General features: G+C 50.1%; 2 protein-coding genes across 5 annotated transcripts in view; one reads left to right on the top strand and one right to left on the bottom strand.

Moving 5' to 3' along the window:
• The first annotated feature begins 7,742 nt into the window (after window positions 1–7,742).
• Window positions 7,743–12,034, top strand: smim13 (small integral membrane protein 13). Its single transcript, XM_064348765.1, has 2 exons — window positions 7,743–8,248; window positions 10,892–12,034. Exons 1-2 carry the CDS (start codon window positions 8,173–8,175, stop codon window positions 11,080–11,082), a joined length of 267 nt encoding a protein of 88 aa, XP_064204835.1. The 5' UTR covers window positions 7,743–8,172; the 3' UTR covers window positions 11,083–12,034.
• A 3,932-nt stretch (window positions 12,035–15,966) lies between these two features.
• nedd9 (neural precursor cell expressed, developmentally down-regulated 9) overlaps window positions 15,967–20,953 on the bottom strand; it is a 29,125-nt gene continuing 24,138 nt past the window's right edge. For all 4 annotated transcript variants that reach the window (XM_064348762.1, XM_064348764.1, XM_064348763.1 and 1 more), the window contains exons 5-7: window positions 19,773–20,846; window positions 18,015–18,104; window positions 15,967–17,744 (exon numbers count right to left, since the gene is read on the bottom strand). In XM_064348762.1, the coding sequence (XP_064204832.1) occupies window positions 17,196–17,744; window positions 18,015–18,104; window positions 19,773–20,846 (1,713 nt within the window). In that variant the 3' untranslated portion in view covers window positions 15,967–17,195. The remainder of the gene's footprint in view (window positions 17,745–18,014; window positions 18,105–19,772; window positions 20,847–20,953) is intronic.

The raw sequence follows: 20,953 nt of genomic DNA, 5'->3' as shown, positions 1-20,953 counted from the left end.
AACTATATGGGATTCATGACACGTACAGACCTTTGTTTTGTGCCTATCCCAGGTGTATGAGATGATGAATGCTGACGGTTTATAAATTGTATGCGCAATCCTGTTCATGTGATTAGCATAAGGAAACTGCCATTAACAAATACAGATGAGAAAAAAAAAGATGAATGCTGAAATGTTCTTGGAAACGTTCTTACACACAGTTTACGATCAAATGTGATCGTACACGTTTCGTGAATGAGACCCAATGCCTTTAAACAGGGTTTACTGTTAAAACATCTCTTTATTGCTTCCACAGATATGGCATTGGTTATCATATAACCATGGAATTTCATTTGCATCTTCTTCTGTTAATACTGTAAGTAGGAGATTGCCACGTCCATGCACTGTCCCAGAATCACTAGGTGATTCCTTCTGCTTAATGAGACAAATGTTGAAATATATGTAAGAGGAAACATCTATTTTGTATCATTTTCTTGTATCACTTCAGCTGTCAATACAAAATAGAAACAATATAAAATTAGAACATTTTCCAATTGCCATACTGGGTTTTCTGGTTCCAGCTTCTCCTTTATAATAAAAATACTGCTGCTACTGCTACTGCTGCTACTACTACAACTACTAATAATAGTAATAAGTTTACATTAGGCTATGCTTGTTTCCTTTTAGGCTCTTTGTCATTACATGTGAGGGGGATTCTTTCAATGAGGACACAAAGCTGTCTCAGTTATTCCTAAAGGTGGACTGGATGTCAGCTATACCCGATGACAAGCCCCTCTCCGCAGTCACTATCCCGGGCACCCACAGAAGCATGACCCTGTACGGTGGCCCTCTCGTACAGTGCCAAGCGTGGAGTTTGAGCATCCAGTTGGACGCCGGACTCCGATACTTTGACATGGAAGTGCAGGAGAACTTCTTCACCAAAAACATAGAGGTTCTGGATGGGGCTATAATACACCAGCAGTTCAGAGAAGTTCTCGGCATGCTGAGGAGCTTCCTGCTCAAACACAGCAGTGAAACCGTGGTGCTGAGGGTGAAGACAGAGTCCAGGGGGACTATCAAAATCATCAAAAATATGATGAAAAACGATGGCGATGTTTGGTGGGAACCCTCTGTACCCACAATGGCAGAAGTGAGGGGCAAAATTGTCTTCATGGAGAGCCAAAGCGTGAATCTGGGGGTTCTCAACAGAGATACGAGCATCAAGGGAGACGAGTACTTCAAGAACCTTGAAAAAAAAATGAAAATAATCGTAAATCATCTGAATCAAGCAAAGGACATTTGTGCAAATTATCCAGTGCTGACTGCATCCAATGGGAGAAGATATCTGTGGATTATCAAAACCCCAAAAAGTGTTGCTAAAGTTATCAACCCTGAACTTTTCAAGTATCTTAATAATTTGCTGAAAAGCCCACAGAAGCCAATATGTTTGGGGATTATCGCCATGGACTTTCCAGGCCCAGACCTCATTGAGCTCATTATAAAGTTCAATGGCAAATCAGAAAACAGTGGAGCTAAAGGAGAAGGTGGCAAAAAATGGGAGACTGGAGGTGGAGGAACTGGAGCAGATGGAGTTAGAATTGTGGAGGGAAATGGAGAATGTGGAGATATAGGAGTGTGTGGAGAAGGGGGAAAGGGAGGTGGTGCAGGGGTGAGTAAAGTTGAAGGAGGTGGAAGTGATGGGGAAGGTGGTGAGGGTGGCAATGGAGCGGAGGGTGGAGACAGAAAACGTGAAGGAGAGGGAGGACACGGAAAAGGTGGAGATGAAAGAGGGCACAGTGGAGATGGAGGAGAGAAGGGAGATGGAGGAGAAAGTGGAGAAGGAAGGGATGGAAAGGAAGGAGTAGAGGGAGGACATGTAGAAAATAGTGAACGCAACAGTGAGGGAGGAACTGAAGGGGGCAAAAGGGAGGATAATGAGGATAGAGATGGAGGGGAAAGTAAAGAGAGTGGACATGAAAGGAAAGGTGGTGAGGGTGGAGATGGAGGAGAAGGTGGTGAGGGTGGAAATGGAGACGGTGGAGGCGAAGATAGTGAAGGTGTAGATGGAGAAGGTGGTGTGGGTGGAAATGCAGGGAAAGATGGTAAGGTTGGAGATGGAGCAGAAGGTGACGATGGTGGAAATTCAGGGAGAGGTGGTGAGGGTGTAGATGGAGAAGGTGGAGATAAAGCAGAAGAGGGTGAGGGTGGAGATGCAGGGCAAGGTGGTGAGGGTGGAAATGCAGGGGAAGGTGGAGAGGGTGGAGAAGGTGGCGAGGGTGGAAATGCAGGGAAAGGTGGTGAGGGTGGAGATGGAGGGGAAAGTGGTGAGGGTGGAGATGGAGGGCAAGGTGGTGAGGGTGGAATGCAGGGAGGGTGGTGAGGGTGAGAATGCAGCGAAGGTGGTGAGGAGGGAAGTGCTGAGGGGTGGAGATGGAGAGAAGTGGTGAGGGTGGAGATGCAGGGGAAGGTGGTGAGGGTGGAAATGCAGAAGAAGGTGGTGAGGGTGGAAATACAGGAGAAGGTGGTGAGGGTGCAGATGGAGGAGAAGGTGGTGAGGGTGGAGATGGAGCAGAAGGTGGTGAGGGTGGAAATGGAGACGGTGGAGGTGACGGTAGTGAAGGTGTAGATGGAGGAGAAGGTGGTGAGGGTGGAGATGCAGGGGAAGGTGGTGAGGGTGGAGATGGAGGGGAAGGTGGTGAGGGTGGAGATGCAGGGGAAGGTGGTGAGGGTGGAGATGCAGGGGAAGGTGGTGAGGGTGGAGATGGAGAAGGTGGTGAGGGTGGAAATGCAGGGATGGTGGTGAGGACGGAAATGCAGGGGTGTGGTGAGGGTGGAGATGGAGGGAAGCTGGTGAGGGTGGAGATGGAGGGAAGGTGGTGAGGGTGGAGATGGAGGGGAAGGTGGTGAGGCGGAGATGGAGGAGAAGGTGGTGAGGTGGAGATGGGGAGATGGTGGTGAGGGTGGAGATGAGGGAAGGTGGTGAGGTGGAGATCGGGGAAGTGGTGAGGGTGGAAATACAGGAGAAGTGGTGAGGGTGGAGATGGGGAGGGTGGTAAAGGTGGAGATGGAGGGAAGGTGGTGAGGGTGGAGATGGAGCAGGGAAGGTGGTGAGGTGGAGATGAGGGAAGGTGGTGAGGTGGAATGCAGGGGAGGTGGTGAGGATGGAAATGCAGGGATAGTGGTGAGGGTGGAGATGGAGGGGAAGCTGGTAAGGGTGGAGATGGAGGGGAAGGTGGTGAGGGTGGAGATGGAGGGGAAGCTGGTAAGGGTGGAGATGGAGGGGAAGGTGGTGAGGGTGGAGATGGAGGAGAAGGTGGTGAGGTGGAATGGAGAGGTGGTGGTTGAAGGTGGAGATGGAGGGAAGGTGGTGAGGGTGGGAATGCAGAAGAAGGTGGTGAGGGTGGAAATGCAGAAGAAGGTGGTGAGGGTGGAGATGAGGAGAAGGTGGTGAGGGTGGAGATGGAGGAGAAGGTGGTGAGGGTGGAGATGCAGGGGAAGGTGGTGAGGGTGGAGATGCAGGGCAAGGTGGTGAGGGTGGAGATGGAGGAGCAGGTGGTCAGGGTGGAGATGCAGGGCAAGGTGGATGGAAGAAGGTGGTGAGGGGCGAAGAGGGATGGTGAGGTGGAGACTGCAGGGGAAAGTGGTGAGGGTGGAGATGGAGAAGGTGGTGAGGGTGGAAATGCAGGGGATGGTGGTGAGGGTAGAGATGGAGGGGAAGCTGGTAAGGGTGGAGATGGAGGGGAAGGTGGTGAGGGTGGAGATGGAGGGGAAGGTGGTGAGGCAGGAAATGGAGCAGAAGGTGGTGAGGGTGGAGATGCAGGGGATGGTGGTGAGGGTGGAAATGCAGAAGAAGGTGGTGAGGGTGGAGATGGAGCAGAAGGTGGTGAGGGTGGAGATGGAGGGGAAGGTGGTGAGGGTGGAGATGGAGGAGAAGGTGGTGAGGGTGGAAATGCAGCAGACGGTGGTGAGGGTGGAGATGGAGGAGAAGGTGGTGAGGGTGCAGATGGAGGGGAAGGTGCTGAGGGTGGAAATGCAGGGGAAGGTGGTGAGGGTGGAGATGCAGGGGAAAGTGGTGAGGGTGGAGATGCAGGGGAAGGTGGTGAGGGTGGAAATGCAGGGGAAGGTGGTGAGGGTGGAAATGCAGGGGAAGGTGGTGAGGGTGGAGATGGAGGGGAAGGTGGTGAGGGTGGAGATGGAGGGGAAGGTGGTGAGGGTGGAGATGGAGGGGAAGGTGGTGAGGCAGGAAATGGAGCAGAAGGTGGTGAGGGTGGAGATGCAGGGGATGGTGGTGAGGGTGGAGATGGAGGAGAAGGTGGTGAGGGTGGAGATGCAGGGGAAGTTGGTGAGGGTGGAAATACAGGAGAAGGTGGTGAGGGTGCAGATGCAGGGGAGGGTGGTGAAGGTGGAGATGGAGCAGAAGGTGGTGAGGGTGGAGATGGAGCAGAAGGTGGTGAGGGTGGAGATGAAGGAGAAGGTGGTGAGGATGGAAATGCAGGGGATGGTGGTGAGGATGGAAATGCAGGGGATAGTGGTGAGGGTGGAGATGGAGGGGAAGCTGGTAAGGGTGGAGATGGAGGGGAAGGTGGTGAGGGTGGAGATGGAGGAGAAGGTGGTGAGGCAGGAAATGGAGCAGGTGGTGGTGAAGGTGGAGATGCAGGGGAAGGTGGTGAGGGTGGAAATGCAGAAGAAGGTGGTGAGGGTGGAAATACAGGAGAAGGTGGTGAGGGTGGAAATGCAGAAGAAGGTGGTGAGGGTGGAAATGCAGAAGAAGGTGGTGAGGGTGGAAATACAGGAGAAGGTGGTGAGGGTACAGATGCAGGGGAGGGTGGTGAAGGTGGAGATGGAGCAGAAGGTGGTGAGGGTGGAAATGCAGGGGAAAGTGGTGAGGGTGGATTTGGAGGGGAAGGTGGTGAGGGTGGAGATGCAGGGCATGGTGGTGAGGGTGGAAATGCAGGGGATGGTGGTGAGGGTGGAGATAGAGGGGAAGGTGGTGAGGGTGGAGATGCAGAAGGTGGTGAGGCTGGTGATGGAGGGGAAGGTGGTGAGGGTGCAGATGGAGGAGAAGGTGGTGAGGGTGGAAATGGAGACGGTGGAGGCAAAAGTAGTGAAGGTGTCGATGGAGGAGAAGGTGGTGAGGGTGGAGATGGAGGAGAAGGTGGTGAGGGTGGAGATGGAGCAGAAGGTGGTGAGGGTGGAAATGCAGGGGAAAGTGGTGAGGGTGGAGATGGAGGGGAAGGTGGTGAGGGTGGAAATGGAGCGGAAGGTGGTGAGGGTGGAGATGCAGGGGAAGGTGGTGAGGGTGGAAATGCAGAAGAAATTGGTGAGGGTGGAGATGGAGCAGAAGGTGGTGAGGGAGGAAATAGTGAAGTTGGAGGAGAAGGTGGTGAGGGTGGAGATGGAGGGGGAGGTGGTGAGGGTGGAGATGGAGAAGGTGGTGAGAGTGGAGATGAAGGGGATGGTGCTGAGGGTGGAAATGCAGGGGAAAGTGGTGAGGGTGGAGATGGAGGGGAAGGTGGTAAGGGTGGTGATGGAGGGGAAGGTGGTGACGGTGGAAATGCAGGGGAAGGTGGTGAGGGTGGAGATGGGGAAGAAGGTGGGCAGGGGTCTGATGGGGAAGGGGGTGGAGTGGGAGGAGATGCAGGTGGCGATAATAGTGAGGGTGGAAATGAAGGGAAGGGGAGGCATGAAGTTGGTGGGGAAGGAGGGGAGGGTGGAGATGAAGTTGGTGGGGATGATGGGGAAGGTCGACATGGTCAAAGTGGTGGGGACGGAGGGGAGGGTGGAGACGGAGTTGGTGGGGGGGGAGGTGTTGAAGGAGAAGAGGCAAGAGGTCGTGCTGAGGAAGACGAAGAAAGGGATGGACCAGTTGGTGTGGACAGTGGTCAGGCAGCAGATGGAAGAAGTGGTGGGAAAGGTATTGAGAGTCAAGATGGAAAATTTGGTGCAGGAGGAGATGGAAGAGTTGGTAGGGACGGAGAGGAGGGGAGAGAGAGCGAGGGAGAGAGAAGTGGGAGGAATGGAGGGAAACCCCCTTCCAAGCTGATGAAGCATCATGATTGTCATGGTCTTAGACACAAGCCTTTACATTAATTATGCATTTACACTGGCTCCATGTTCTATGTTTTACATGGCTCTATTACATTAGCACCTCAGACATAGGACATAGATCCCACAAATCCTAAAACAACAAAAAAGCGAGAACGGAAACTCAAACGGGAAAAAAAATGGAATAGATAGGATATAGAGAAACAATCATTTGCATTAAACAGCGGGGATTGATCAAAAACAAGGCCTGCATTCAAGAGCAATGTCCAGAATCCTGACAAAAACTCTCAAGAAAAAAATCCAGAGAGTATCCATCGTGATTTTTTCAAGAGCCACTGCAAAGACAACCACAGCCTGGAGAGTGACAGGAGATCAAGTGATTTCATAATTGGTCTATTCTTCAAGAAGAAAATATAAATAATGTTTAATTTAAAAATGATTTTTCATATTTGCTTTTGAAATAATAATCTGCAATGTACTGAACAGATTTCAGTTAAACAAACTGCTGACTCAGTGATACCTTCCATCAATTTTAGGCCGCTCATTGTGTGCAACATAATTATGCTTGAAGCAGATGTGTAAATTCTTCACAATATTATGTTTACCTCTGAGATAACGTTATCAAGTTCTCGAGACTTTTGTAACATGATAATAAAACACTTAAACTAGTGACTTTGTACAATTATATACAATATAGCATCTGTCAGATATTGTCCACACAGCATACTCAGACTGGGGAGTAATCCCATTCATTTCCAAATTTGTTGACTGCAATGATTTTATTGCTGAAGTTTGTGAACTATTGCATATTTACTTAAAAAAAGATATAGATAATGCAATTATAAACAGCTATTTACTTTACTAATAAAGCATCTTTACATGACAGGAGAGACATTCTGATTTGTGATATTTCGGATGAAATATGACCACATACAAAACTCACAAATCATATGACACTAAGTACAGTTATTTATTTTTAAATATATTACATAAAAGGATAGATTTGGTCATGCAAAGATAACTTTGTCAGTAACTATGAAAATGCTGCTGATTGCATCAGCCTGGAAGACACAAGAGAGAACTGTCATGGGTGCCATGTGGCAATTATTTATACATCTCTGCCCTCAATGAAAGATAAAAAATCAACAATTAATTGTTGTTATACCACAATCATGGGTTATATCATGATCATGGGTGGCACAGTGGTGCAGTGGGTAGCACTGTTGCCTCACAGCGAGATGGCTGTGGGCTCGAATCAAGGTGCTTAGCAAAGACTAGTGGTTGATTAGTAGCATCAGGTGTGTTTCTGTTGGTTGAAACAAAAGCCGACACCCGCACACGCCCTTTTTGGATAAGATTGGAGACCCCTGCTCTAAAACATGAAAGCACCTAATCAAGAAAAATTAACAGCTTGTTAAAATTCTGGGATTGCAATTGTGGGTGGAACGAAAGCCAGCACATACAGGACCTAAGTTTGAGAACCACTAGTCTATGGTGAAAACTTTCAGGATGATAGACCTCCAGGAACAGGTACTGTGGCAGCCCTGCAGTAAACAGTCAATGCGCCTTCTATAAATCACTGAATAAGTACAGGCTTGTGAAATAAATATCTGCTATGACCAGATAATATGAGACTTTATTGTAAATAAAAAACAAAAACAAAACGTCATTCTGATGACCCGGATAGAACTACAGTACGCACAATCCCCTGTGCAATAACTGCGCATGCTCAGTAAAGCCTTTGGAAGCAAACGCTTGTGTCAATTCGCCTACCGTGACATAGCTCACGTATGGTTATATATCGTTGCAATAATGTAGATCTAAAACGAAACGAAAAAACCCTCTGACTCCCTAATGAAACGCGTGTCTGCAATCCGACATTTTATTTTGGCTGTGGTAATACAGCCGCCTGCAGATTTGGTGTGCGGGAGTACTGGGGTCGAGTTTGTTTTTCCATTCCGGCTAGCTGCCATTCCGGCTAGCTATAGCTGCTTGTTCCTGCGAAGGTGAATTTTTGAGCCAGTACTTTTAAGATCTAGCTTCTAAGTTCACCAGCGCACTTGCATATTGTCAGCCTGTTAAATGGGCAATAGGTTGAAGACCCAAAGGAGTAGCTAACTTTTTGCTGGGATAAAAGAAGCAACAAATATGTGGCAAAGCGTTGGACTCACGGTGTTGGTCATCGTGGCTACCCTCGTATGCGTTTTTCTCTTCATGTTGTTCGGTAAGTAGCTAACTTACCGAGCTTTTTACGTCACGGTTCTGTGCCTGGCTGGCTTTTATAACTGTACGTTAGTTGCCCATGATCTATGGCTATGTGTGACAAATGTAACGCTGGTAAATAATATATCACATCAGTTAGATATTTTTTTTCATTACCCTTCAATGGAGCTACATTATATAGCTAACTTTTGCCTTTCAATCATCGCTTCCAAGAGAACCTGTACATTTCTGACACAGCTCTTAAATCAAATATGACAATGACATAATACTACTTTGTCGAAATTAATAATACTGCAATGGTCACTACGTTGGTTATATAGCTACCTAGCTAAAAGGAACCAACCACAATACACAATCCAGACATTGACCAAAACAACTGCCTCATTTCGATACTAGCTACATAACATAACGCTGACTTGGCTGGTTTCTACACCTGGAGCTGTAGCAGTTACGGTATACAAGCTAAGATGGTGGACTTCGCATGAGTAAAAGTAGCTAGTTCGTCTTAATTTTTAACTGAAATGTCCGGCACCGGAACTTTTTATTTTTCCAGCACTCTCATCTGGGACCGGAACTCTTTTGCAAAACAGGAAGAGAATCAAATCCGAAAGCAGGAATTGAACTATTGCGGAATTGAATTGAACTTCTGACCTCAGGTCCTCTGATTTTTGGCAGCAGTCCCATACATGTACCTTGCATGTCGCGACCGCCACTTTTTTAGAAAGTGACGCAAGAGAATCTGGCACTATTCACAGGCAATGCAGGTACGAGACCTTACGCTCTGTGTATCATAGATTTTATTTAATTCATTTAGTCATTCATTTAGTTTAGCAGATGCTTTTATATTAATCCGATTTCTGCTTCGTGCCCGGTCTTTGTATTGTACACCGATTTAATGTAAAGTAATCTGTAATCTGTTGTCCCTTTCCTGCATGTGTCATTTCTAGTGATCGTCTTCACTTTAGAATGGATGCAGACAGTGAGTGACTTTTTCTTGGCGCAGGTGAAAAACTATTCTGATGAGAAATGCATGCATGGCAGCACTAAAGAATTGGGCAAACCTGGGATAAACCTGTCGCCCTCCCCACAGCACAAAAACATCTGAACATTCGTTCTCTAAATGTTGTTCACGTTGTGCACTGCGGGCGTGCGTGCATTGCATTCCTGCGAGTTAGTGTGTGTCAGTATGTTTACGGGTGTGGTCTCAAACGGGCCCAGCAGAGATTTTGCCAGTCGTGGCCATATGTGAATGTTTGTGTTAGTGCTTGCATATCATTATACACAAATGTAAACGCTTGTATATTATTGTATACATTATCTGGTGGCTCTCGCTCCTGTGCATCCTGATAATGTCAGAGGGGCAAAAGTGCCGCTTCCGGATGAAAAATCTCTGTGGCCGCCCTGTCGTCAAATCCCTGCCCCGTAAAGACCGAGTGCGGCAGCACCAGCCGTCTGGCAGCCCCGGAGCACCTGCGTTTAGATTCGCGCTGCCGTTTGGCAGCCTGACAGAACACTGCCATTGGCAGCCTGACAGGAAGCTGCCATTTGGCAGCCTGACGGGAAGCTGCCGTTTGGCAGCCTGACGGGAAGCTGCCGTTTGGCAGCCTGACGGGAAGCTGCCGTTTGGCAGCCTGACGGGAAGCTGCCGTTTGGCAGCCTGACAGGAAGCTGCTGTTTGGCAGCCTGACAGAACGTTGCCATTGGCAGCGTGACAGGAAGCTGCTGTTTGGCAGCCTGACAGAACACTGCCATTGGCAGCGTGACAGGAAGCTGCCATTTGGCAGCCTGACAGAAAGCTGCCATACAGCGTGGGCTCGAGCTTTTCGGCATCTGAGAGAGAGAGAGACGCCACGTTTGGATCTGGGCTTGGTGTTTTGGTTTGGAGACTGGGTGATGAAGACTTCCCAGAGCGCTGGAGGAGGAAGGCGGTGGCGGTGAGCGCGGGGGTCGCCAAACCGAGCTTCCCGTGGCTGAAAGAGAGGAGTGGGAACCGCGCACGCGCACACACACACACACACACGGCCTCCGCCCATCATGTCTGTCCATAAATCTGGATCTGCTAGCTGCCAGAGGCCAGGAGCTCTGTGCCAAACTGGGGCTGAGCTGCAGCGACAGGATCTATTTATAGACGTTGGGTAGAGGGGGGGCGGGGCCAGACGCAGGGTTCTGCGGGTCACAGCTGCCATATGGAATGCTCTCGTGCTGCTTTAACTGTCGGGCACAGAACAAGGCAGCCCTCAGGGGCCTCCCGGTCCTGTTACCCACTCCTTATTAAAGGACACCACAGGCTCCTGCTTGATCAGAGTACAGGTCTGTTCACTTCAAGGAGACATCTCCGAATGCCTGCCTTTAAAATCACCAGGGTGTAGCCTGTTTTTTTTTGCCAGCGACTGTCTTTTTTCCGAACTACATTTTCTATCCATGTTTTGACAAAGTTTGAGAGAACTGAATTACTGAAATATTAGGCTAAACCTTTTGAAAATATTTTTAAATTATATATTTATTAAACATTCCTGAATGCTGTCACCTTGACCATCGTGATTTCAGAGGGCTTAATGTTGTGGGAGAACAACATTAAGCCCTGTGAAGGCCTACAGGTTCAGTGGTCGTGTTTGACGTTTCTCGTGTTTGTCTCCCCCTGCAGGCTGGTATGTGGTCTGGCAGCTCTTCCTCTCCAAGTTTAAATTCCTGAGGGAGCTGGTGGGTGACAGCGGGCCCCAGCGCGGCGACACGGAGCCGTCCCAGCCCGAGACCGACCGTAGCTCCGCCCCCAGCCCCCGCCAGCGTCCCAAGACCCCCCGGCAGAGGCTGGTCTCGCCCGAAGCGGCCTCGTAGACCCCCCCCTCCCCCCGCCTGTCTCTCTGCGCCCTAGCCCAGCTGCTAACATTGATGGGAAAGGCCATCAAAACCTGATTCTCATACCCCCCCCTCCCCCCCGTCTGCATCCCTCCCACTTGCAAGTACACACACCTTAGGCGCACTTGCCCGTGCAGCAGTACTCCTGGTACCCGTTCCTCCCCTCAGCCTACATGGTTGACCCCGCAGTACGTGCCACTCTCATTGGCTGCTGAGCTCTAGCCTCCTGCGAGACCATTGGTTGGTCTTATTACACAAAGATATGTGAGAGTGTGTGTGTGTGTGTGTGTGTGCGTGTAACTTAGCTTGAGTAGATAAAAACACTTGCAACTGCGAGCTGACACACTTTCAAAAGTATGTCAAAAGGAAACGGTGTGAAAGAAAGTTTAAACTGACAGCTGAAGCCTTCAGTCACTCTAATTAGACACTTTTTAAAATTTAGTTGTGTCACTGTGCGATGCTCTTGGTTCCTCGTATTGGGAAGAAACGCGTGCTCGTTCCACTCAAACCCCCCCTCTGCCGGTTAACGGGAAGCGTGGGACGGAACGGTTTGAACGTGCGACGACCCGAGCCGCCATCCGGAGGACCTCCCGCGACGACGACGACGCCGCTTCTTCGCCGCGACCTCCTGACCCTCCGGAGGCCGGGGCGCGCTGCGTGCGAGGCGTGGGCGCGGGCCCGTGCGCACCCGCCGCGCGGTTCGTCGGCTCCCGGTTTCCCCTCTCGCCCCGTCCCGCCCAGCGAAGTTGAAGACGGCGACTCCTTTCGGGTCTCCGCGCCCTGCCGGTCCTAGCCAGCGTTACGAACGGTCGTCTTTACACGTGGACGTTTTTATTTTCATTTGAATTATTTTCTTTTTGTTTTTTTTTATGCCAGAGCTGTAATCAACCATCATAATAAATATTTCTTAAAAAATATATAAGCAAACGCACAGACTTGTAGTCTTTTATGCATGGAGTTGTCGAATGCAGAAGCCCCTTTAGTCCTGTCAATCCCATAACCGTTACAGTAAAGTTTTATATGCCTGTATATGTGGTGTTAGACTTTAGGGGGTATTTCTGCCTTATGTGCAGATGTCTGTTACAGTGTAATAGAGCCAGGACTGATGGGATATTACCCCTAGTGGTGCCCAAAACAGGGACTTCCTGCCATTTGTCCTTCTTCCTAATTGTTTTTCCTTCCTAGTCAGCCACAATGGGAGCCGTTGTGTTTGGGTTCCACCCCAGCACCCTGGTTACCCTCCGCCACGCAGTCTTTTGTTCCGTTTCTTTCTCGCTGGAAGCCTAGAACCAGGCTGGCGTAAGATGGCGCTACTGACCACATGCAGAATATTTAAAATGAACGACAGAAGTGCAGGCCAGTTGAATGTGAGACTGCATATTTTCCTTTAACCACTGTTCTCAAGTTCTCTTTTACTATTAAAAACAAGGCCAGGTTAAAACCTAGTATATGGCTGGACCTAATACACGTGATCCGGCCGACCAAAGGTGTGACTTCTTAACTCGGGCGACCAATGGTGTGGTGTAACTTCATCACTCACTCACTCACTCACAGACATTCACGTTTGTAGGGCTGGCCCCGCTGTTGCGGTCCAGCCAAAAAAAGTGACATCCTGCTGGTTTGGACGCGTGATGCTGCAGACAGAGGCAGAACAGAAGATGGCGCTGTTGCTTTTACATTGAAATCACATTAGTTGAAAGTGTGCTGTGTTTTTTTGAACACCCGGTCTGTAGTAAACGATCACTCTTCCATGAGCTCAATTACAGTACTGCCGCTGTTGACGTTTCAAGAAGCAAAGCTGTTTACTCCGCAAGTGAATTAATTCCCTAGCAGGCGTCTGCGAAGGATTGAACTGACACAAGGGGGCAGCATTTCAATGGAAGTTGGTTTCAGTATAGGTCGAATAGAAGACGCACAGTAACTGTGCAGCTGTGACAGCTTGCAGAGAAGAAAAATCTCCACAGGGCCAGCGCCGGGGCTGCACAGTCTGCAGAGGCCTCCTGACAGGAAATGACTGTGGTAAGCCAAGGAAATGACATCATCTCGCCGCCGCTCTCCGGGCTGGTAATAGACCCGAACCCCACTCTCCTCTCGGCTGCCGTGCCTGCGCAGGAATATTTACATGGCAGGAGCGGGACGTCCCGAGCGCTGATTCAGTCCACAGCCATGTTCGGCTGTGTTTTGATTGGCCGCCTCAGTCTTTCCGTGGTGTCGGTTTTTGCTCGAGTTAAGTACCCGTTTCAGAGCGCCAGCTGAGACGAGAACCTGCGGGCCGCGGTTCTCGAAAGCAGCGCGTCGTCGGCGTCCGACAAACGTCACCGTAGACCTCACCCGCAAGCACAAACAACCCCTGACTCAGACAGCCTGTTAAAAGCAACCTTATCCAACCACCACCCCCGAGTGCAAACACCCTGTAAATATAGCAGTCTTACTCAAACATTACTCCCAAATACGCACATTCACACAAGAGTCAGACAGCCTACTAATACTGAAACTTCCAAACTGCCTGAGAAAACACCCTGGGCACACTGATACATTAACTTCACTCTAACAGAAGCTATTCTCCCCCACAACACACCGAGACTCAAACACTGCTCCTCTCTACACACATCGGCTACACATTTAATCTTTAACCAAACGGTGCACACGGCGAATCCAGGCTGCCGTTGTAAACAGGATATCCATCCTGTACATCTGTGCAGACGGGGGTACATCTACTCTTGGGGCAGAAAGCTCAGATTTACAGCCTGACGGTTCCGCCCTTAGTGTTCGCGTCTCCCAAGGGCAACGCGGCAGAGTTGCGCACGTAAGCGGTGCGCTTCTGCGGGCGCCCGCTTCCACCCCTCAGCCACAGGGCCGGGTTTAAATCGCGGACGTCCGATTAAAAAAAAAAAAGCTCCGCTTTTGAGGTTGAACCGAGTAGACGAGCCGTGCAGTAAATAAGACGAGGCGGGGCCGTGGGAGACCATCCCTGGCCTGGCCGCTGTCGGCTTTCCTTGGCCGCCGCTCCCGCAGGCCTGTTTTTCCGATCGGCGGGAATCGAATTTCCATTCCGGGGTCTGCAGAATGAAAAGAGCGGAGGACGGAGGAGAAACAGAAAACGCGCTGTCGCGTTGTTAACCCCTCCCTCACCAGGTGAGTGTGGGTGATGAGAACATTCAGCAACAGGCGAGTGGTTACTGACTAGACTTATTGATGTGGTCGAGGCACTGGCCGATACCCCAAATATAGTATCTCAGACTGGTCTATATCTGTGTAATTCATGTGAATTCTCCTCCGCCTGATTGTGATAGCTGTTTGTGTGCAGCATTGCAACACTGAATTATTTATGGGTCTATAGCAGGGGTGTCAAATCCTACCGGAAAAGGTCTGTGGGTGCAGGTTTTTGTTTTAGCCCAATACTACGACATCTGATTAACCAAATTAGGCTAACTAATCCAAGGGCGTAGGTTTGCATATGGACGGTAGGGACATGTCCCTACCAATATTTGAGCGACTCGTTCGCATTATCTTTGGGAGTATCATATTAGATAATTCCGATCTGCCCTCTCACAGGCTGTCTCCTAAACAACCAATTTAGGCATACTAGCATTTGATTGGCTGAAAGGGAGGGGGCTATCTGAAGGCTCCCGTCATGTGTAAATATCTTACCTACTCAGGTATGACATTTGCACGCGTCCCTACCAATGTTGAGACCAACCCTACGCCCTTGATGATCACAGTCTTCAATTAAGACCTTAATAAGTAGAATCAGGTCTCTTTATGCTGGACTGAAACAAAATCCTGCACCCACACTGGCTATTCTACGCGAAGATTGGACATCCCTGGTCTATAGGCTAAGCCTATAGCCTTGGGTTTAATATCGTGAGCTGAAAAAATCTTCACTTTGGTGGCATGTTGATGTGAAGCACAACTCCGTATCCAACGGTTTTTGAGTCCTAGGCTATTAATCGGTTTGAGACATCTACTGTAGAGACGGCCAGCTGCTCTACACAGTCAGCCATCGACGAAGAATGAATCTGCTGGCCTCACGAACCGTTATGGTTTTGAATTCGGGTATTCGGCTGCAGTTCTGCTAAAGTGCTTAAGCATTAAACTACCCGGATCTATACGAAAAATGTCACATCACGCTAAAATATTCCCATGGTGCATGCACTGTCACCGTAGGGGGTTAATCCTAAAATTTACGTTACGTTTACGCTAACGGCTAGGAACACACTGTCGCCTGCTGCTGGTTCAGTTCAGTACGTTGCTTTACTTGTACGCTACCCAGAGAGTTGTTTGTGGCTTACCGTTCTGTTCCAGCATCAGCACTTCCAATAACACTGAGCTCATTTTATTGCCAATGTTAACTGCGAGTTAGATATTTCAGGCATAATTGCTGGCTTTAAAAAAGTATATACTGTTCTCATGAATAACGGTCTGGTCATAAGGCAACTCTTCCTGATGGCACGATAAACTGGAATTAAAAACTTTATTAGTGTCCTGCAAGGGCGTAGCTTACTGTTGTTGGTCGCTTTCAAGTAGCTAACGATTTCCTGATTCAAACTTCTGTGGTACGACAAATAAATCACAAAAACGACTAGTTTAAATTTTCATATGTACCATTCTGATTATTTTGGACAAATAACATTTCGCTGCTATACAGCAATTTAAAAAATAAAATAAAATAAAAAAAGAGAGATTTGTATTTGCATCCAGTTCATTAAACGTAACTCCCCAAAATGGTGTCCACGTCATCTGCTGGTTCATGTGCTGACTTTCTTTACTTGGTGGGAAATGCTGCAATTACAGATATTTCAGCCTCGGATCAGCATGTCACGTTTTGTGTATGCACTACAGGGTAGCAAGACCACTTGAAAATACGGCATGAAACTGTACAGATTTATTCACACCTAGGACAGACAATAGCAGCCATCTTCAGACGAACAGATGATCAACACATTGCCCTACATAAAGCTGTAGATGCATAGCAGTGTAACTGCTGTTAGCACAAACTGAAAAGTTCTAAAATGGACCAGGGATCTATGAAGCCAGGCTGGGCAAAATGCAATATCTGAATTTAAGCATATTTTTTTTTCTTTTTTTACAAGTGATCATTCTCAATATCCATGCACCCATCCATTATCTAACCCACTTATTCCTGGTCAGGGTTGCAGGGTGGTGCTGGAGCCTATCCCAGCATGCATTGGACAAGAGGCAGGACTATGCCCTGGACAGGTCACCAATCTGTCGCAGGGCACACACACCATTCACACCTAAGGGCAATGTAGACTCTCCAGTTAACCTAACCTGCATGTATTTGGACTGTGGGCGAAAACGTGCAATTTCCACACAGAAAGCCCCCGGCCAGGATTCGATCCCATGCCACCGCATTCTGAACACGTCTAGGGTTAATGAAATATTAAATTTCTGGTACGCTAGAGCATATTTACAGTGAAAATGAAGTCACTCAGTTTCAGAAATTATGCAGTTTGCACATGCAGCTACTGCAGTGGACTTGGTGGTAAACGTATCCCATGAAAAAGCAGTTTGTGGACCCTCAGGACCACCACTATGACAGCACCCTTTGTGACATCACAGATGGGCCCCTCCCAGAATGATTGAGTGACAGCAACTTTCATAACAACACACGCCCATCTACGTACATGTGAACCAAGCGTCCTTTACTATAGAGTCTCCCCCTGGGTGACACATAGCATTATTTACAAACAAGTACTCTCATTTTTCAGCAACCAGCACACCATTATTCTACAGATAGGAAAGGACAAAGGACGTCTTATAAGGTGCTTAATGTGGCATTATCGACAAACAGGCATGTTACCATGAGTCCGAGTCCAAGTCTTCGCTATTTATCATACATTTATATAATAACAATAATAATAATAATTCTTATAAAACAATCTACACACAAAAAAAATAGAGCCCAGTATTTACAAAACGGAACTTTCCGGAAACAATTTACAAAATGGATTTTGTTTAAAAATCCCCTTTGATATGTGATGCACGTCGAGGTGTTCAGTCTGCGAGAGTCTGTCTGAATACTGTCCGTGTCCGTGCGAGGGGGGGGGGGGGGGGGTCTGGGCGGGGCCTCAGCAGTTCGCCAGCTGCAGCAGCTGCACTTTGAACAGCTGGGCCTGGTGGGACAGGTCGGTGACGCGGTCCACCATCTCCTGCAGGGCGACGGTGTTGGGGTAGTGCAGGGCCGCCGTCTTGGTGGCACCCACCGCGGTCTTGAGCAGCTCGCACAGGACGTTGCTGTAGTTCATGACGTGTCCGGCCAGAGGGGGCGCCGTGGCCTGGCGCGAGAGCGTGTCCCCGATGAAGACCAGCTTGTGCGCGCTGAGGATGACGAACTTGCTGTGCGCCACGAAGATGCGTGGCGGCTGCCCCGCGCTGATGCAGCCGAAGAAGGCGTCGACGGCGTTGAGCAGTGTAACGAAGTGGGCCTCGCACTGCTCCGCGTAGAAGCGCAGAAGCTTCCGGTCCCACTCGCACAGCTGCGGCTCGGCCCCCTGGGAAGGGGAGGAGTCTGAGGAGGAAGGGGAGGGGCCCGTGGGATGCTGGTGGGAAATCCACTGGGTGATGTCATTGTCCACCGGCTTGATCACTTCCTGCTCCAGCTTCTTAAACTGATTGAGCTGATGGGAGAGGAGAGGGCAAAAGTCAGGTTCCAAACGCTGACTAACATGCTCCCCAACGCTATCCCCAACACCAACCACAGCACTGACTGCAGACCCCGACACTTTCCCAGGTCATCAGGACTCAACACCAACCCCAACAGAGTACCCATCACCAACGAAAACTCTAATGGCAGAAAGTAAAAGAAGACAAATGGGATAGGAGGAGTGAAGGGGGGGAGAAAGAAAGGGAAGAGGAGGGAGAAGAGTATGAAGAGGATGAAGTCTTACTTGCTCCTGCTCCAGCTGGATTTTGCTCTGTTTGATGATGTTCTCCTTTTCCAGAAGCTCCTTCTGCTGCCGCTCAAACTCCTCCTTCCCCTGTAGACCAATCAACAGGTCAGAGGGGCAGACCAGAGGGGCGGGTTCACACACAGCTACACCCGAATGCAGTCAAACACACACAGACACACACACACATCCTCTAAATGTCAAACTTAATTTACTTTAGGTCTGTGTTGCTTTAGGAGATTGAAAAACCAGCTGTCCCCTATTTCCGTATCTTTTTAAATAAATGTTTTAAATACATTCACATACACAGTATATCAAACATTGGACTTTAAATACACGGCCAGCTTTTGAGAAGACATCTCTTGAGTACCCTTTATTCAGTTAATGCACCAAAAACTAACAAGTGAACCAAGCTTAATTACAGTTTCTTCACCTTCATTCAGAAAAACTCAGTCATTAAGTGTGTTACCAGGATATCATTTAAATACGATAGGAACACACTCAAAACTATATAAGTAAAAGAAGAGCTTTTTTGCCTTTTTGAAGTCTTTTTTTAGTTCAGTTAGGTGCTCATTTGTATTTTTCTGTCTTGTGTCACATTGAACCCATTCCCAATGAATGCAGCCTGGTTGCAGTTTGTTTTAAATCCGCACTGATCCAAGTGTCTCACTGTGATGATTCAGGGGGGTTTATGGGAAAGGGAGAGGTGTAGTATGTGATGATTCAGGGGGATAGATGGGAAAGGGAGAGGTGTAGCGTGTGATGATTCAGGGGGATAGATGAGAAAGAGAGAGGTGTAGCGTGTGATGATTCAGGGGGATAGATGGGAAAGGGACAGGTGTAGCATGTGATGATTCAGGGGGATAGATGGGAAAGGGAGAGGTGTAGCGTGTGATGATTCAGGGGGATAGATGGGAAAGGGAGAGGTGTAGCGTGTGATGATTCAGGGGGATAGATGAGAAAGAGAGAGGTGTAGCGTGTGATGATTCAGGGGGATAGATGGGAAAGAGAGAGGTGTAGCATGTGATGATTCAGGGGGATAGATGGGAAAGGGACAGGTGTAGCATGTGATGATTCAGGGGATAGATGGAAAGGGAGAAGTGTAGCTGTGATGATTCAGGGGGATAGATGGAAAGGGAGAGGTGTAGCGTGTGATGATTCAGGGGGATAGATGAGAAAGAGAGAGGTGTAGCGTGTGATGATTCAGGGGGATAGATGGGAAAGGGAGAGGTGTAGCGTGTGATGATTCAGGGGGATAGATGGGAAAGAGAGAGGTGTAGCATGTGATGATTCAGGGGGATAGATGGGAAAGGGACAGGTGTAGCATGTGATGATTCAGGGGGATTGATGGGAAAGGGACAGGTGTAGCGTGTGATGATTCAGGGGGATAGATGGGAAAGGGACAGGTGTAGCATGTGATGATTCAGGGGGATTAATGGGAAAAGGACAGGTGCAGCTTGAGCCTGTGATCATTCAGGGGGATAGATGGGAAAGGGTCAGGTGTAGTGTGAGCCTGTGATGAGTCAGGGGGATAGATGGGAAAGGGACAAGTGTAGCATGTGATGATTCAGGGATGGATGGGAAGGACGGTGTAGCGTGTGATGATTCAGGGGGATAGATGGGAAAGGGACAGATGTAGCATGTGATGATCCATGGGGATAGATGGGAAAGAGAGAGGTGTAGCGTGTGATGATTCAGGGAGATAGATGGGAAAGGGACAGGTGTAGCGTGAGCCTGTCCTGGGCAGGTGGAGCTCACCTGCAGGTGGACGTAGTCGTAGTCCTCCATCCAGCTCTTCACACACTTCTCGCTGTGGTTCAGGTTCTCCTTCTCCTGCTGCAAGCTGGACGGGACAGGGAAGGGGGCGGTCTGGTCCGGCTGCCCGTCATAGGCCTCGCTGTCGTGGGCGGGGCCGTGGCGGGCGTCCTGGGCTCCGCCCTGGGGGAGGGGCCCCGGGGCTGCCGCCACTGCCGCCGCCCTCCTGAAGAGCAGCTCGGCGCTGCCGCTGACCGTGGAGGCCAGCTGCCGGGCGTCGTCGGGGACGGTCCTGGAGACCATGAGGAAGCGGTCCAGCTGGTCGCCGCGGGTGGGTGGCTTGGCGCCGGGCTCCGGGGCGTGGCCCGACTGCAGGAGGATCTGCTGCGAGTCCTCCAGCCGCTGCAGCTGCCGCCGGAGCTTGGCCTGCAGGCCGCGGTCGGGCTGGCTCTGCGCCCCGGCCGTCGCCACCCGCCCGAACGCCAGCAGGTCCGCCACGGCCGCCCGCACCCTCTCCAGCGCCCCCTGCGCCTCGTCGGCGAACTGCGGCGTCCTCCAGTGCGGGGTGGCGGCCAGGCCCAGGAGGGCGGAGACGGCGGCCTCCACGCCCTGCTGGAGCTGGCCCAGCCTCTGCAGGGCGCTGTCCAGGTCGGGCCCCGCCCCCGCCCGCGGCTCGGGGGTGGAGGAGGCGGACGAGGAGGTGGACATGCTGCTGCGGGCGCTGCCCGTGCTGGAGAAGGACAGGCGGTTCACGCCGTCCGTCACGTCCCCCAGGAGGCGGGGCTCCTGCGGAGGGACGTCGTAGTCCCCGGCCCCGCGCGGGACATCGTAGACGTCGCCGCCGCCGTGCGGCCCAGGGGGCACGTCGTAAACGCTGCCGTGGCTGTGGGTGGAGCCACGGGCGGGGGCCACTTCCGAGCTGGGGGGGAAGTCGTAGTTGGACTGGGCAGAGGGCCTGGCCGTGGTGGTGGGGGGCACGTCGTAGATACCGCCCAGCTTGGCCTTGAGGGGCTGGGGGAAGTCGTAGTTCCCCTCCTGGGGGGCGGGGTTATTTCGACAGGGCGGCACAGAGTAGATCTGTTGAGTACAAACACTCTTATCAGCCACGTTCAATCCACGTACTCAATCAGTATTACATGCCTAAAATAGACACTGTAAACTATAATGTAGAACACACACACTAA

The sequence above is a fragment of the Anguilla rostrata genome, chromosome 8 (genome assembly GCF_018555375.3).
Source record: "Anguilla rostrata isolate EN2019 chromosome 8, ASM1855537v3, whole genome shotgun sequence".
Lineage (NCBI taxonomy): Eukaryota > Metazoa > Chordata > Actinopteri > Anguilliformes > Anguillidae > Anguilla > Anguilla rostrata.
The sequence above is the reverse complement of the archived record's forward strand: the minus strand, read 5'-3'. Positions and strand labels throughout refer to the sequence as shown.